This window comes from Mastacembelus armatus, chromosome 10, assembly GCF_900324485.2.
Source record: "Mastacembelus armatus chromosome 10, fMasArm1.2, whole genome shotgun sequence".
Classification (NCBI taxonomy): Eukaryota; Metazoa; Chordata; class Actinopteri; order Synbranchiformes; family Mastacembelidae; genus Mastacembelus; species Mastacembelus armatus.
Window position 1 is genome coordinate 3,586,055 of NC_046642.1, and position 18,152 is coordinate 3,604,206.

The 18,152-nt window shown below is 42.1% G+C and overlaps 1 protein-coding gene across 2 annotated transcripts in view; it reads left to right on the forward strand.

Moving 5' to 3' along the window:
* Positions 1–8,370: 8,370 nt before the first annotated feature.
* The window catches only part of ankrd50 (ankyrin repeat domain 50), a 32,012-nt gene continuing 22,230 nt past the window's right edge, over positions 8,371–18,152 (forward strand). The window contains exons 1-2 of one of the 2 annotated variants that reach the window (XM_026330099.1): positions 8,371–8,595; positions 9,921–11,050. In XM_026330099.1, coding sequence (XP_026185884.1) covers positions 10,545–11,050 — 506 coding nt within the window. In that variant the 5' untranslated portion in view covers positions 8,371–8,595; positions 9,921–10,544. Of the gene's footprint in view, positions 8,596–9,920; positions 11,051–11,702; positions 11,825–18,152 lie in introns of those variants that run through there. The other variant, XM_026330100.1, reaches the window with a different exon arrangement.

Below are 18,152 nucleotides of genomic sequence, written 5' to 3' on the forward strand. Positions count from 1 at the left end.
ACAAAAACTGCAGCTTCAGCTTAGAGTGTGTCCTTTAAACAACCAGAATGGTGGTTGTAAAATCACACAGCGGAGCTCCTCTCTCAACACAAGAGGAAATGTGGTTTAGAGGTCAACACATGTTAGAAACTGACAAAAAAAAAAAGTTTCTATTGTTTAATTTCACAAAATAAATGAAAGAAGCCCCTTTTTCACTACACATCAACAGGAGCCAGCTTGGGTCCGACTGTATTGTAGGGCAGAGCACAACAGCTGTCATAGTAATACTACACATAAACCACTAATCCTGGGATAGGGTGTACCACTGTGTTGATTCCATTTGAATCAATTTGTATTTGTTTTATAGTTTGGTGTATTATAGTGATGCTAGAAAATCTGCACTTTGCATGATAAAAACATGAATCACAGGCTACTGTAAAATGTACAAACCAGGCCCGGTAGCAGTTTTCACATGTACCATCTGATTAAAAAAAGGAAAGCAACATGACATATGTGTTAAAAGCTAAAGCTACATTCATGTGGTTTTATCTCCCTGCAGACAAAGAAGCTGTTTAAGTGGGTCCAACCTTTACTGCAAAGCATTGGGGGGAAAAAAAAACCTCAGGATTGAGAGAGTAAGACGGAGGGAATCAAAAACACAGATCGCTCACCTCTGTCAGCTCGTCCACACCGTTTGTCATTCATGATGCACAAACAGTGTGGACTGTTTTACAGCGTTAATGAGGTGATTTTCATCTTCTCCACTTCTGGAGATGACAAGTAAGTGCAGCCGTCGTTTGAATTATTCAGACTGGTTGTGAATAACAAAGAGTCTGTTGTTGCATTTGTTGACAGAAACTGAACTAATGGCTCAGATCAACTGTGAGCTGCCTGATTTAATGTACTATTGTAAGTCGAATGTGATAATTGGTTTGTCTAGTGCTGGTAGTTCACACCTGCTGGTGACAAAAACAATACTCCAACACAAACACAGAACATTCTTTCAGCCAAATATTAACATCAGATCCTTAAATTACTTTGACTTGGACCCACACAAACTGTACTTCAGTTGTGTTTTTGATCTAAAACCATTTTGGTTTTCCCTTCCAGCAGAGTGGTTTAGATAGTCTGGCTAAACTGTCAGCTCGTTCACAAGCTGTCTGACTGTCTGACTGTCTGACTGTCTGACTGTCTGTATTTCTTGCCCAGTTTTACTTTGTTGTAGTAATTTTGCCATGTTCCAAGATCTCAGCCATTTTTTTTGGACACTACATTGTTGTCATAGCTGGTGGACAATATCACAAATATTTTAAATTAAGATCCAAGTTGTAACAACATGGAGTCATCAGTCTCCATTCATCACCATTAATGATGAAATATACAGGAATTCTTCATTCGTGCACAAGATAAAATCAGTAGTTAAGAGAATTTACAGCAACAGAGAAGGAACAAGCCTGCAGGCACACAGGGAGGAACCTTTGCATGAATGTTACGTTGTGTACACACACACACACACACACACACACACACACACACACACACAGACTCTAAGGACGTAAATATTTCAGATATTTGTTGTTAGTTCCAGTCTGCTGGGCTGGACATAGTGAAGGAACAAGCACCAGTTTCTGCAGGAGAAGAACATGAGCTCCTGGTCCATACAGACCAAATCAAGTCATCTGCCTAAATCATTTTATAGTCTGTTCTATCGAGAGGAAAGTTTCTGTTGTTTAGTTTTGTTAACTTCTTGTCAGCCCCAGCTGTTGACACAGTGCAACAGATTCATGTTTCCATTGCAAACAGGAAAACAATGGGATTGGAGCCTTGTTGAAATGAATATAGTCAATAAAATAAAAAAAAGCTCGAACTCTGGCTTCACTTTGACCTTTGACTCCCTTCAAATCATTTAGACTCATCAGCTTTATGAAGACATACCTTATTATCTCCATAAAGACACCAGATGTTCAAGCACAACAGCTTCAGGTAGTGATTCACTTCTGAGATATCATCACATCAGTCCCTGGAGGTCTTTTTCCCCACTGACTGTACAAACGCAGAACAATCACAATACGTATCCTGCCAAAGTCACGGAGGCTTAAAAACAAGTTTGATTCATTAATCTGCAGTCGAGTGTCGAAAGAGCTCCCAGACGTTTTTCCAGTAAAGTCTTATTACATTGAGTCACGTGTCAATCAAAATGAACCCATATTGTACTAATACCAAATCAATTAGTTGTATTTGAACTGGAGTGGAACAGTCTGTCACACATTTTAAGTTAAGTGAAATTTTAGGAGATTGATGCATTTAAGATGGATGTTTCTGCAGCTTGTTAATTAATCACAAAATATCAGAAGCTAATTGGAAAAGATCTAAACTGCCTTTGAAAATTCGTGGCATTTTCATTTTGTTCCCTTCTTCTTAGCAGACAGGTCACGTCCCCCCCCCCCAGAAGTAAATACCTAAATTTGCTTCCAAACTCTTGACGTGTTTATCGCCAGATCTCTCTGATCTGAGGAAAGTTGTGCTCTGAAACACAGCATCATTTTCTGCTTTCAGACGCCATGCAGCTCAGCAGCCTTGAAACTGCCAAGTGTGCCTCCTCATTTTCTGAGGGGTCACTCATCTGAATCACGCAGTTCGCCTGTCAACTGTTTGTGTACGAGCCCGAGGAGCCGAGCAGGAAAGTCTTGTCCGATCTGACAGGGAGAAAAGAAAATCTCTATTTACTCCAAAGGGCTTTGGGCTGTAGAGCCAAGCAGAATATTCTGAAAACAGACAGGAGTGAGAAAAATGCAAAATTAAATACAAATCAGATTTCATCATTTGACAGAAAGAGGGGATCTTATTGAAACATGTACGTGAGACTAATCTCCCACAGCACACAGCCTTCACTTCTGTTCTCAGATTAATTCATTCTGAGGTTTAAGGTCACTTTTCAATGCGCTCGGGATGCCAACGACAAGAATCCTAAATGCAATCAGTCCACACCAAACAACACAAAATACAAACCCAAACAGGTTTTTATCTGGGTGGCTCTGACACCTGCTAGGACCTGTAGGTAACACGTTCGCATCTTAAGCCAAAAACTACACTGAGCCAGATTATCGTACACATGTCAAATATAAATTAGATGAAGAAATTCATCTTAGACTCGCTGACTGCTGCTGCTGACTTTGTCCTTGTAGGACAGTTTTAGTAAGTTGGTTGAAAAGAGAATGTCTCTCTTGGTACAGCCACAGTGTTTAAGCAGAGCTAAACATTTCAAAGAAATATCATTCTCTAAATAAATAGACATGCCAGTCAGCTGTGAATGCTGCCATGGTTAATCAGTTTTCACACAAACAGAGAGACTGATCATGCATCTTAATTATTTCGACAGTTTGTCACCACACATACATTTTCACATTTGGGACACACACACACACACACACACACACACACAATGAGTTTTTTCCCTGTTCTGTGATTGCAGATTAGTTCTTACAGGCCCAAAACTTCAGCTTCCATGCCAATCCTGTTTTACTCAGCCTCTATTCAGAGAGCGAATGAAGTGCTGTTGCATGAGTTATCATGGTCAGCCTCCTTATTGTTCGTTATTACCACATTATCATTCTGGGTGGTGAAATATTGATTTTGCTTGCCACTGTGTAGAAGTCATTCCTCTAAATGCGATGCAGTGTTTGTTTTGCAGGGATGTGCACGGTCATTTTGAGGCGGTGGCTGAATTTTTAAAAGACGCCCCCCTCCCCCCCTCTTCCCACAAATGTATTCATTTCATTTTAGCATTAGTATAATACATCAAATGAAATGCCAAGTCAGGACACACACACATACTCATATCTTTGCTGTTTGCACACGCACACACACACGTGGATGATTTTTTGTTGGATTTTATGTTTTTGTTTCTTTTTTATTTGGACTGCACCTACTTCAGGTGAGCTTATTCCAGGGTTCTGGCCTTGTGTACACTGGGTTACTGTCACTTCTTACTAAACAATTGTTAGCGGTTGTTTTTCATGCTTGGACTAGTCAAGTATTGAGATCTATCTATTCTGGAAGAGGGAAGACATGATGAATCTTGATCTCATCAGATTGGCCTTAATGTTCCCTATGATTTCTCACATCAGGTCTAGAAGTGCAGTGCTACTTGTCCCTTCAAATAAAGCTCAGGAAGAGGAGGAGATGTGCAGATTCTTTATGTGTTTTCCTTTATGTAAATTTGAATTGATTTTTCATCTTGCACTACACTGTCATTTCTATTCCGCCATTTAATCTGTCTTATTTTTTATTTATGCATTTTATTTATGTCTTTCTTTTTATGCTGTTGTTTTTATACATCCTTGTGGTTCTTTCATCTTGGCTTTTATGTGTATGTAAAGCACTTTGAATTGCCTCGTTGTTGGAAGGTGCTATACAAATAAATTTGCCTTGCATCGCCTTTCCCCGAATCTTTTGGCCTGAAGCTTTTGTCCAACTTCAGAAAGTAGTGCAGTAGAACTATACTACTTTTTATATGTGTGCAGCAACCCCCTCACCTCTTTACTTCATATTTGATCGTCATGTATTTTAGAGCAGAGTTTATATATGGCTGCATGTTTTGTGACATAATTGAACAGGGCTTTAGCTCAAAGCCTCTGGTATGTTTAATACCAGCTCTAGATTCAAATGGTCTGAATTCGATTTTGTAATGACAGCTCTGACCAGGTGATGCACCAAGTTAAAACACTGTGTATGTTGCTAATGATCCCATAGAACAGCAGTGTCCCCTCACATTATTCTGTTAAAAACTTTTACAATTGTGCCAATAAATTTGACATCACATAAGCACAGCTGTAACAAAAGACACAGCAGTGAGTAAGAACACACTGGTCGGCCCAGTCATCATTATTCAGCTGCTGCTTTACCACAAAGCTTCTTTAGTAACCTTCCTCAGCCTCACTCTGTGTTTCTGTTGCCTCGATTTATTAGGCACTGCCGCTGTAAATGCACCACCAAATGTGAAAAGCAACATTAGTCTTTACTAACTGCAGTCAACAGTTCACCTTTTGTGCGAAGCACGTTGGACTCAAATAAAACATTAAAAGATGTTCTGATGGGCACAGACACAGCAGGTTCCCCAAATCCCCACGTATTTATCAACGCTAAGAAGCTTAACTAAAATAGATCAATATATACCGATGACCTACAACCTCATTACTAAGTTTCTGTTACACCCAGAAAAAAGAAATAGCCACAATAGCTGCCACACATAGCTTACCTCTTACACCACTGCAGGGCAGCAGCCAAACTCAGGGAAAACAGACATAAAGAAGAGAAGACATGGAGCAGTCTAACTCAATTTTCTAAAGCAAACCTAGTGTCTTCTCCGAGCCAAACCCCAATCACCAAATGTGCGTCACCACTCTTGTAATAACAAGGTGCAGAATATTTCTGAATATTCACAAAACAGGGAATAATCATGGTGAATAATGCTGATCCTGCCTCCTGAGGACGACGAGTGGACCACTTGGTATTTAGTTGGCACCATGACAAAAACATTTCTGTAATTATGTGAATTCAGCAGCATGTGGCTGGGAGAGGATATACACACCGAGCTTGCTGTGAAAACAAAAAGGAATAAACAGAAACATGCAGCTTTGCAGTTTTTCTGTGGGGAGTAATAGGCTTGTAACTTGGATCCTGCTGATATTGGAATAGCAGGCAGACTGGAGAGTACTTGTGCTTTTCTGAACACTCAAAGAAATAATGACATAATGTGTGTGTGTGTGTGTGTGTGTGTGTGTGTGTGTGTCCATGTACAAAATAAGCTACTTCTATGACTAAATTATATAAAAACCTATGAAAATAAAATGCAATAAGTAGGTCAGTTCCTGTGCTATAAACGAGACTGAGACTCTACGGCCATGACGGTGACGTAGGCACAAAGATGCTTGAAGCTAAATGCTAAAAACACACTTTCATTTTACTTTATTTTCTGCCTGGTCCAAAGGAGTTCCACCTGTGCAATATTATTAACATCCATGGCTATTCAAGTTTTATCAAACAAAACCAAAGAAGCATTGAGCATAATTTAATACATACACAAATAACTAAACCAAAAGATCTGAGCAGTTCATTCTCTTGCTTCTGTGGGAAGGAGTGGGTATTATATAAGAAGTATTAATGGAGGCCCATCAGTGTTTGTGATCACTCTGGAGGGCAGTTCATTGTATGCATTTATTTATCTCCTCTCTGCATCTACAAGAGGCACCTCCATGCTCCCCACTCTGGTGGCACCACCAGCACAAAAGGTTGCAAGCGGAGCTGCATGAACCACAACCACCTCATGTTTTCAGTAAACGAAGGACACAAAAGGCTCATTGATGTTGTACCAGTAATCTGCCTTCAGAGCCTGAAGCGCCACTGAAACCTCACTAACTAAAGGTGGAAATGATCTTCTGCTTATTGTGGACTCCAATTCCAACTCTGTGCTTTTTGCTTATTCACTTTTAGTGCAACTATAAATTTGGTGCGTGGTGAGCCCCTTGCATGGTTAAAGTCTCACTTACAGGAAAGAAAGCAATGTCTGTCCTGACACTAACACTACATCAGTGTCTTCCACAAGCTGGGAAGAGCCTCCTATGTGACATTGCTGAAATTCAGTCATCCCAATTCCAAAATGAATTAATAATTAAAATAACTAATATTTGTGGTCACTGGCTGTAGAACACATGTAATGTCAATTAAACCCTCCACATAATTTGCTTTGGGTGACTCACTGTAACATGCAGGTTGTGTATGTTGTGTAAGTCACAGTCATACGTTTGTGTTCAAATCAGTCACCACCAGTAGTCAAGCTGACTTTGAGATGAGGGTTTATCCACCAACCCCCCACCAGTCACATCTGCAATACCTGACCGTACCCAGTCATAAACTGTGTCCTAGCACCACTATTATTACAGAAAACACAATGTGAAGTGGAAACAGGCTTCAACACAAGACTGAAATATATATTCATATGAGCAGAGACAGCATCAGCCAGTTACTACACCTCAAAGACAAAGTCCCTGTAGTAATTCTTCAGGGAGGGATAAATAAGCTGATCAGCAGCCTCCAGGTAGATCAGAACACATCAACCTGAAAGCCCCATGAACATCCCTGCTGGAAAAAAAAATGAGAAAAGCAAAACTTTTGGGGAAATCGCTTTTTAAAAAGCTCACACTTCTGCTACAACATCCTTACTCGTCCTATTTCATTTCTAAAGTGGCTTATGTAACCAAATTACTGTCTTTCTGCAGCCTTGATTGCAGCAAAAACACAAAGCCAACCTCAAGTCTGGATGTTCAGCCATCACCGAATTTCACTTGTGACAAGACAACATACTGTTTTTGTAGCAGGACGCACGAGCTGACCAAACGCCAACGAACACCATCCGTCATGTTCAGGCAGCAGTACGGTGCAACACCTCCTCCAATGATTCCAATGATCAAAAGTAACACACACACCTGCCAGCTGCTCACTAACAATGACAACATGTGATGCGTCACCTGTGATATTTGCCCTTTGATCATGGAAGCAACAACCTGGAGATGTTTCCCTTTCTCTTAAATCGAATTGTTCATTATGTTCCTACGGTTCCATAAACACACACACAGAACCTAAAATAGGTACCAGGTAATTGTGAAAGCATCAGGACCTATATCAGGATGTAACTGGACTAACGCTCCAGGTCAGCTCTTTGCACCACTGCTCATATATACAGTTTATCTGCAGGGAGAAATCTGATTATAGAAATAAAAAAAGGCTTTCTAAACATGAACTGATTATTTATTGCTAAGAAACTAAACACACTCTTTGAGATTTGCTATATTCTTGAATTCCACGTCAAAGCCGAGCTGGAAATAACAATGCACCAATTAAAGTATGAAAACAGAGAAAAGAATGCAGCAATGGGATCTTTGTTTTCTTCTGTGGTGTTTCAGCTCCCATACAAAATGGATAGGTTTAGATAACGGTGCCTGGGAGTGGAGACAGGGCTGGGACTGAAGTCCCTGTAGATTTGTGGTTCCCCTGAAGCTTAAACTGAACCAAACCTTCACCTTATCCCTCACTGGTAGTGTCTTCTGGGGTCTGACCAGACCCCCAGATGGTTTTACTGGTCTTATTCTCATAGAAAAAATATTTATTTAAATATATATTTTACAGAGCTCATCATTTGCCCTAGTGATAAAGAAGTAATAGCTTATAAATTACCTTTTTTTTAAATAAGAAAAAAATGCTATAATGTGTTGTTATTAATGGCGAAAAGGTAGTGGAACTCCAAGTCCCGTGAGGCTTTGCGCCATTCATTGGCGTGTGTGCCGTGCATGCAGCGGGGGAGAGAAGTGGAGTATTTGGAGGCGGAGAGTCCGTCAGTCGGCTCCGTGTGTCGGGCAGCAGGAGGAGCCGCCGCCGACAGAAGAGACCGATTCAAAGAAAGACGTGAGCGCTGCACAGATGCACAAATCCGGGCTTTGAATCTGTCGTGTGGTTCATCTGGAGCTTTTGCTTGGACACAGAGGGTGTTGACTACACGGACCCTGCAACCCCCCTCCACATAAAAAAAAAAAAAAAAACAGCCGGAGGAATCGGCAAGAGGTGAGAGGAAAACCGTTCGGGGCTGCGAGAGGCATCAGAAACTGAGGCGAAAATAGTGAAACGCTCCACAATTGGTTTGTGTGAAGTTGTAGGAGCAGTTCTGCTAGAATGCAACAACACGACAGGCTGCATTTATTGTCTGTTTCTGCGTAAAGCACGCACTGAGAGCTGGTCTGCTCGGGGGGTTTTAAAAGCCCCCCATAGGTGTAAAATGTGTCCCCTGTATGAAATGGGTGAGGTTTGTCTGGCCATACAAAAGACTTGAGCTGCTTTCTCACTCAGCTGGAGTGAATTCATGTCGCTTGCTCTGATTTTTTTAATTTTTTAATTTTTTATTTTGGGCTTGATCCATGTCAGACCTTTGGAGAGCTTTGTGTTGGAGGCAGGGAGCGCCTTAGGAAAACACAGAGGTAGAAATGTATCGCAGCCCGTGTAAGCCCTTGTTATTTGGCAGCGGTACAAAGTAACCAGCAAGACTGTGTGTGAGTGTTTTCTTGGCTGGAGAGGCTGGGGAGTGTTTGCATTTTGCTCCAGTAGAGAGAAGCATCGGGAGGCAGTGATGAAAATAAGAAGCCGGTTAATCTACAGTTAGTCAGAAATAACAGAAATCACATTTGGCCTTTCCTCTTTAGAACATCCATCATCATGACACTTAGCTCCATTTGCTGATCACTGACTGTCATTTGCTGTAAGCTTATATTATCTGTAAGTCACCCAATATGCTCTTAGGTGATATTGCCTTCTAGTTCCCATGTAAACGACCACTGTAAGTGCAGCAGGGAAAGGGGTCCTCATTTGGACGCCCCCCCCCCCCACGGTTCAGGACGGATGTGGACTGTTTGGGATTTAAAGCCACATAGGAAGGAAGGGGAGATCAGTGGATAGACTAGAGAAACTGGACGAACCCCTGCCAAGAATTTAGTTGCAGGGCAGGCGGGCGGGCAGAGATGTGGGTTGCGGAGGATAAAAGCACCAACTTGTCCACCTTTGGTAGCTGCAGGAATAGAGTCTTTGTAGGTAATAAGATGTGTGTAACAGTAATGTGCATGATAATAAGCAGTGTATTAAGTAGTGCCAAGCTGTCGGAGCTTATATGGGCATATGTTTTTAAAGCCTAGGGGAATCCAAAATATAATGATTTTTATTCCTTATGGTGGTTGTTCATCCACTTTTGTAGTTTCTGCTTCATCCCTGTTTCCAAGACTGTAAATTATGGCCTAGCAAACATCTGCCTGACTAATTAAGATGCTTAATTGCACATTAGCAGAAGGCATAAACTTGTCTCTGAATTTTGTCCTAATTTAGCCTTTATTTCTGTTTTCCAGGGGAATATCCAGGCGTAATATGTTATTGGAGAGATTGACTCTGCGCTGGCAGTCTCTTCTATCCTAATGTAATGGAAACATGCTTTGGTCACCCCCGCTAGTATCTGAAATGCATCAGCAGAAATGTATCAGCAACTCCCATGGCTAATTGTATCAAGCGGTGGTGGCTTGAGTTTAGCAGTGGATGCACTGAAGAGTTGTGTGCCCTGCCATGCCCTGCTCCATGCTAAAGCAACACACTCATAATAACAAGGAGCACTCAGTTCAACCAGTGGGAAAGCTGTGGAAAAAGCTGGTGGAAAACCTATGGTTTGATTTCCTTTTTTTTTATTTTGACCTAGATATTCTGTAACAAACCAGAGCTTGGCTGCTTTTTCTTGCCACATGCAGCAGCTCTGTTTCTTTCTTTACTTTCACTCAAGTTGCATTCACACCGGCTTCGTCTTAACACCAACAACCGAGGACAGCTAAAGTGCAGCCTGCTTTCTAAGAGATCCATTTTCAGCCAAAAGAATGGAGGTTCGAATTTACAGCCAGTCTTTGTTGGAGTTGAAAATGCAAGGGGCAGAATGAAGGGACCCCTATGAAGAGGAGGGATAGGTGGAACAGTGGAACAATATCAAAATGGCCCAAACCAGTTTGCTGCAGGGGAAGCGTTTTTACTGCCGGGAATGGGTCTTCCATAAGATCCAGCATTGCCTCCAGGAGAAAACCAACAACATTAGTGGAGTGACCAGCACTCCAGGTAAGCAGCCCATGCTGGCGCCCAGTGGGGGGGCATCCAACCCTGGCAACTTGACAGCAGGATCCACTAAGTCGGGTAGTTCCTGGGGGGTGTTGCTGGTGGGAGGGCCAGGAAGTGGGAAAACTGCACTGTGCACGGAACTGTTGTGGCCCACATCTGCACAGGGAACCCACCGAGGTTTACACCAGCAGAGCCTGGCTTTTCACTTCTGCCGGGCGGACGACTCAGACACGCTGTGTGTTGGCGGGTTCATCCGAGGGCTGGTGGCTCAGATCTGTCGCAGTGGGCTGGTGCCGGGGTACGAGGAGAAGGTGCGTGACCCAGCTGTGCAGAGCACGTTGCAGCCTGGAGAGTGTGAGAGAAACCCCACAGAGGCTTTCAAGAGGTAAACACACCCACACACACACACACACACACACACACACACACACACACTCACGCTCACTCCTATGGGCAATTTAGAGTCACCAATCAACCTGACATACATGTTTTTGGACTGTGGGAGGAAACCAGAGTACCTGGAGAAAACCCACACAAGCACAGGGAGAACATGAAGATTCCACACAGAAAGGCCCCTGATGGGTTTCAAACCAGGAACCTCTTTGCTGTGAGGCAACAGTACTAACCACTAACTCACCGTGCTGCTCGCAATCCATTTATCAAGAAAGACAATGCCAAATACTTGTATGTTCCAGCTACGTTAATGTGAGGATTAGGCTACCTGAAGATTTTCTAACATTTTATTCGCTGAATAGTTAATTGAAAACAGTGGCTGGTGTATTATTTGTTTGGAATTAAAAAAAAAAACAACTCTTTTTTATTGTACTTGGTTGTGAAAAAAAAAACAGTTTTTTTAAAAATTAATTAGTTTTATTTAATTTTATTGCCCCTGGTGTGTTCAGGTAATGTTGGAATTCAAAGGTTTTGTTTTGCCTAGAAATGTACAACACAAAGCCAAACCCTTCCCCCTCCCTTTCTTCTCCACCTCCTGACCCTGATGCACCCCCCTCTTTTTTTTTATTTTACTGCTGCTCACACTCGTTGCACAGCTCCGCCTCAGCAGCCTCTCCACTTATTTGATGTTGTGGCGTTGTTGGTTTTCCCTCCTGGTGTGGCATGCTGGGTGGGATTGTCCCTGTTTGGCTTCTGATTCGAGAAGGTCAGATATTTTTACGTTACAGCCGAGCTTAAGTAGACAAGGAGTTCTTTAAACTGCCAGTGACTCACTGGCTTGCTGACTTAACGGCTGATCTGAGTGGATGTTCTGCAGAAATGTGAAGTGCGCATGTGAAACTGAAGTACAGTAGAGGTGGACTTCCAGCACCTTGCCCGGGCATGTAACTCAGTCAAGATGGACTGTTATTGTAGGCACAGGCTTTAAAAGGAGCCGTGCATTAGTGTATGTGGGTTACTTGCACGACTGGTCTACGCAGAGTGGGTCAGCCGGTCTATGCAAAACAGGCAGGAATGCAGCACTGAACACACACACACACACACACACACACACGTGCTCACGTTTCTTGTCTGGCCATCTGGTGACGCTTATTGCACCATCTCCACATCACACATGGGGGGAAAAGTAGGTCAAATGTTCAGCAAGGTAAATCATCTTTTAAATGCTCAGCAGAGTCAACAGCTCAGCCCGAGCTTTTTTTGTACCAGCCATTCCCCAGGAAGTGAGCTCCCCTATTGTCATCTCCTCGTAATCGTGCGGCCTCTCGCGGCGACCGCGACTTCAGATTGACCTCAGATAAAAGGCAGGTAGCCGCACAAGCCTAGAGACAACCCAGCTGGGACAGCCTTCTCACTTAACCGCCGCTCTGTGTCATGCTGCCTGTCGTGAGGCCGCTCAGCCGTGCCTCATGAAGTAAATATTCTGCAACACACCAGACCTCAGGTCCTAAATTTGCAGACAATAACGACGACATGCTTATCACCAACAGCTAAATAAGCACTTGTCTTATCACTATCTCAGGTGTAAAAACATCTCAGGCACCGTTGTACACAAATAATCTCAACTGCTCCCTTGCTGTTAGAGATGGTATCTGGTTTCAGGAAGCCAAGGTTGTTGGCTGTGACATTTAAAAAAAAAAAAAAAAAAAAACACAAACAGAGCACGAGATGGAGCTGTGTGCTGTGTGTGTCCTGTTTTAACTGTACAGATTCAGGAAATGCTCAGTTTTATATAATTTATGGTTTTGTTTAACAGAAATTATACAGAGATTTGGACCCCTCCCCCCTTCCAGCTATGATTTTAAACATTAGCTGGTGAGTGAACACAAGAGGCCCTGACAAATTCTTTAGCCAAGTCAAAGGCAAACAAGTCTGTTTACCGATAGTAATCACCAGTCGTGTGTTTTACACTGAGACTGGTTCAGACATCGGTTTACGTCTGGTTTGTGTAGATAGATAGTTTTCCCATCTGCACATTTAGTTTTTTTTTAATTTTCTGTTTATATTGTGTATACATCTATTTATAAAAGCTGTTCACAGTTTTTAACTGTCTCTTGTTGCAGTTTTATTACCTTAGTTCTGTGTTTTATCACTGTCTAAAAAGTAAAAACAATCAGACTACTTAAAATATAGCTGTAGTGGAAGAAGTATTTTGATTCATCAATGAATAAAAGCAGAAATACCCTAATGTAATAAATAATCAAATATGATTTTTTGTTTATATTGTTAGCAAAAGGATCTGAATTCCATCCATCATCTATAGCCCACTTATTCCTAACCAGGGTCCCAGGGATCTGCTGGACCCTATCCCAGCTCTCTCTGGGTGAAAGGCAGGGGTCCACCCTGGACAGGTCCACAGTCCATCACAGGGCCACATAGAGACAAACAACCTCACACACTCACACTCACTCCTATGGGCAATTTAGAGTCACCAATCAACCTGACATACATGTTTTTGGACTGTGGGAGGAAACCAGAGTACCTGGAGAAAACCCACACAAGGACAGGGAGAACATGCAGACTCCACACAGAAAGGCCCCTGATGGGTTTCAAACCAGGAACCTCTTAGCTGTGAGGCAACAGTGCTAACCACTAATCCACCGTGCTGCCCAGGAGTTAAAATGTGTGGGCCAATTCGTTTATTTAGTGTTTGTCATTGTTAAACATTAAGTTGTCTGAATAAAAGAAATAGTTTATGTTTTATATGTATAAATATCTTAGTTTTTGCTTGTTTGGGTTTGACTGTTTGTTTTATAAATTATTCAAACCCCTCCATTTTTTGCACACTTTCTGTTGTAGATTTGCATTTTAATGGATAATATTTCCATTTCTACTTATCAGTGTACTGAACCATCACCCAGTTTAAGGTCACCAGTGCTCTTTTCTTCAAGGACCTCTCTGTATTTGGCTGCATCGATCCTTCACTTCTTACCAGTGTGTGCTGCCAAAGAAGCTCCATTCATTTTACAGCACAAAGTGGTCTGAATGTTACGAAATGACCGTATCTGGTTATCAACATCATCATGATATTGACATCAGCCAGCCTTTACTAGAAATACAGTCTTATTTCATGTGTTACTAAAAAGTAGTGTGATGCATTAGTAGGTAAGAGGCCTGTCAAAAGCGGTTGTGAGCTACAGTGCTGCAGATAAAAGAGGTTCACCTTTCACTTTGTTTTTCTCCTGCTTCACGTCTACCGGTACAAGCCGATGTCTCGCTCAGACAATAAACTTGATACTCGTGGTTCGTGGTCTACTTGCACGGCTCAGACTCACCGTCATCACTGCCATCTGAAGGCTTTTTTTCTTGGGTTGTATCATCAAGGATTTTACTTGTAGACAAAGCCAAATCACATTCCCTTGTCTTTATCACGTCAGTGTTAGTGTCTGCCTTGGCTTAGTCAAAGGCCACGGTCGTGTTTTGACTGGAGTTTGAACGCGAGTTTGAAACGAGTCATGCTGCACTTTCTTCAGGGCAAAAGGCCTGACTTCAAATAGATGGCACTGACCCAGTCATGTGGGACAAAGGCTTTTCTGCTGATGGGACAAAGCTGCCTTTTAGTCTAGGTGTGACTTTATATGGGTCTGCTGCTGGGCTGCTCTCTGGATTGCATCTGGACACGTTTCTCTCTCTCTCTCTCTCTCTCTCTCTCTCTTTTTTTTAAAGGGCACAGACTTCAGAAATGATGAATGACCATGGTTTAAAGCTGTGATCAAGACTTGAAGTTTCTTGGCAGTGTTTTATTCCCTGAGCATGTATGTGGAAACTGACACTGCTGATATTTTTTTGTAAGAGTCAAAAATGTAGTTAGTTTTTTTTTTTTGTGGCAGTAACATCAACCATTTCTTTGTAAAAGTTTTACCTTTGCTTTAATATTTAGCATTAATATTATATATATATATAGTCTGGTAGCCTCCAGTGAATGTGAATGTTTTTCAAGTTGTCATTTTACAAGCCAGCATGGCATCACTGGCTTACAGCTACAGTCAGGCACTTCTTAAAAAGTGACTTGCAATTGTAGGGAATTCTGAGGTGCAGAGCCAGAGAATATAAATAGATGTGTTTATAAGGATGACGTGACATTGTGAGACATACTGTTTACCTAAATCAGAGACATTTAGGCATTACTGGAAAATAGTAATTTCATCAACATGTTGTCTGATATCAAACACAGTTCAAATTGAGGTCTCAAGTAAAACCAACTAAGGCGTTATTTTATGAGCTGGCAACGAAGTTCTGTGGGTTTTTCCTTTTGTGTTGACTTTCTGACTGTTGCACACCGAGTGGCTCTGCTTATTGGGGTTAAGGGACGCTAACTGAAAGCAGCCCGTTGCTTTTCATGTGGTGCACGGTTGTGGAAAACTCACTGCAGATTAGGGCCACGTTTCAGAAACAAAAAAGGCTCCCAGTGTGACGCATCAGCTTCAGTTTGAGCAGATGAGGAGAAACAGCGGCGCTGGTGCTGCTACAATGATGACTCAGCAATGTGAGGCCAGCCTGTCTCTCCACACCAGCCGGGCTCATGGTGTGTGCATGTGCCTACGTGCTTGTGTGGGCATTCATAATTCATTCATATTATTATTATCCCATTCAATAAATAAACTCATATACTGCAGTACTCAGGCTTATACAATGGCTCGTAGAAAAGTAGTTCAGACAAACAAGTTCAGGCCTAACCATGAAGGGGGGGGGGGGGACTAACCTGCTTTTGGTACCTTCTAAACATCAACAATTTCTCTGTAAAATATTAAAAAATACATACATGTTCACAGACTCCAGGGTTATGTCTTTAAGTTAAATCAAATTGTTTATATGGACTGATCCACAGTCTAAGACCCCAGACATTCACAGGGCAAGGAAAAAGAGCAAAGCAGCAAATCCAAGCTGATGGAAAGATAAAAGCAGCAAATATTTCCCATCTGTAATTACCATAACGGTTAAATGGCCCCAGAAAATCTGGTTAAATTACTAGTTAAACAACTACCTAATTTACAATTCTGAAAACAAAAGACATATTCTTTATGAATTATTTATTTTTTATCTAATCTGCATCATCAGGACTCCTGTTTGATGGACAAACCTCCACCTGTCATGGCATTTTGGTACAAGTGCTGCTGAACGTAAATATGTTGAGGATCAAAACTGTTTTACTGTGTTCTTGCAGGTGTCAGTCATGACAAGTAGCTGCTTCAGATAATGTGTTTTCAGTGCGTGTGTTCAAATATCAACAATATGAATCTAAACAATACTTGGAAATGTAGAGTAATTTATTATTTTTGGATGGCTGACTAACAGTTTCTGCAGTTCTGCATGTTAATGCGACCTGTGCCAGACAGCTCACACTGCGGCCCTTTGTTAGCAGCAGTTTGTTGAATTGTGGTAGAACAGTATACAAATCCCATCTTGGCTGGCACTGGGCACCTTGCAGGTTTATCTGTGTGAGCTGAAATCCTGAAAATGTGTATATTTGTGTGTCAAGGCTCATGCACACGTGGACAGACAGTCGGAGGAGAGCAGAGTGTGTTTTGGAAGCAAACTGTGGCAGGAGTGTTGGCAGGAAGAGGAGGGAGGGGGTTGAAAAAGATGAAATTTCAGATTCCTTTGACAGTATTGGATAGCTGGCCAGGAATGCACACCTTGTCTGGGTTTGTAAGAGCTTTTGAGACTCTGAGGCTTCTGTGCTAGATAGAAAATAAGTGTACTCTCCATTCACACTGCTGTAACTCATTAATAGGCAGAATTATTTTGGTAAACAAGTACGACACGACTTAAAAAGGTACGTTCGGAGAGAATGTGTGTTCAGTTTGGTGGCACATAGCTGAAGGGTGGGGAAAGGGTTCGATTTCAGATGAACAGCAGTCCCAAGATGCTGCCGCCTGCTCCACCAACAACAGTGTGATCCCTGTGTGTGACCAGTCCCATGACCATGTTGAGACTCAAAAACATCATAAGACTTTGTCCCAGAGAACATCAGTTGTCTGCCATTTTAAGGGTATTAGTTGATTGTGGCGAACTGCTTTGGGCTCGTTTTTAAAAGAAATCTTTGTTGTGTGTGTAAGTCACCCAGATGTGGCCCCTCACACACGCTCCGTCCAGGCCAAGCAGCCTCCACAGCTGGAGGCGGTTGTGTGCACATCCATTAAGCTGACATTAAATTCTTGCATGGTCCAGCACAATAAAAGATCCGAAGGACTGAGTAGTTTTTAAATATCTAGAAGATCATTTGAAAATGACTCGAGCTTTTGGGTAATGTGTTGTCATTCGCCACTTCCCATTACTCGCTACTCGGCTCCACTCGGCTCAAATCGGTTCTGGTCATTTTCTGTTATAGTTGACCATCGCCTCAACGTGGGGAGGGTCGTCATAGCACGGTGGCGCGAAACTGCCGTGACGTCTTTTATACATTTACACATTTTAGTATCGCCTCGGCTCACTCAGAACCTCAGGTTACCTCAGGTAAAAAACAGTACCTGGTGCCATTAGATGGTGGGACTGGCCCATCTCTCTCTCTCCAACTGGGGTGGCCAGTAAACCGTCTCACACAAAAACTACGATTTGTTTGACTCCTTACTTTTAAATGTTATTTGATCATGTAAAAAATATACATGCGCTCTAAATATTTGTATCAGCTTTTTGTACCTGCTACTTTAACAACAGAATTGCATAGAGAGAGCAGCCCCCCCGCCCGCCCCCATGTATATTAGCTTTGATGGCATTTTTCAAATCTCTGAACACCATTACCTGTGAAGCAAATAACTCAGTGGTGTGTGGGCAGAGTAGCTTCATGTCACCTCAGAAACTGATAAACTGCACTTAACAAAATGTCATCATGGCTTTTAAGCTCGTGTGTATCAAGACAAGATGCAGTTGTTGTGAGGTTTTGTTTTTTTTTTTAAAACAGTGCTAGTTCTCTACTCATTTCTACATTTTGAACAACCGATTATAATGACAAAGTATGTATTTTATTTCTCTAAGCGACCGATTGACTGCTGCAAGGTTGACATCCTCAGAGGGTTATCTGTGTAATGAAAGAC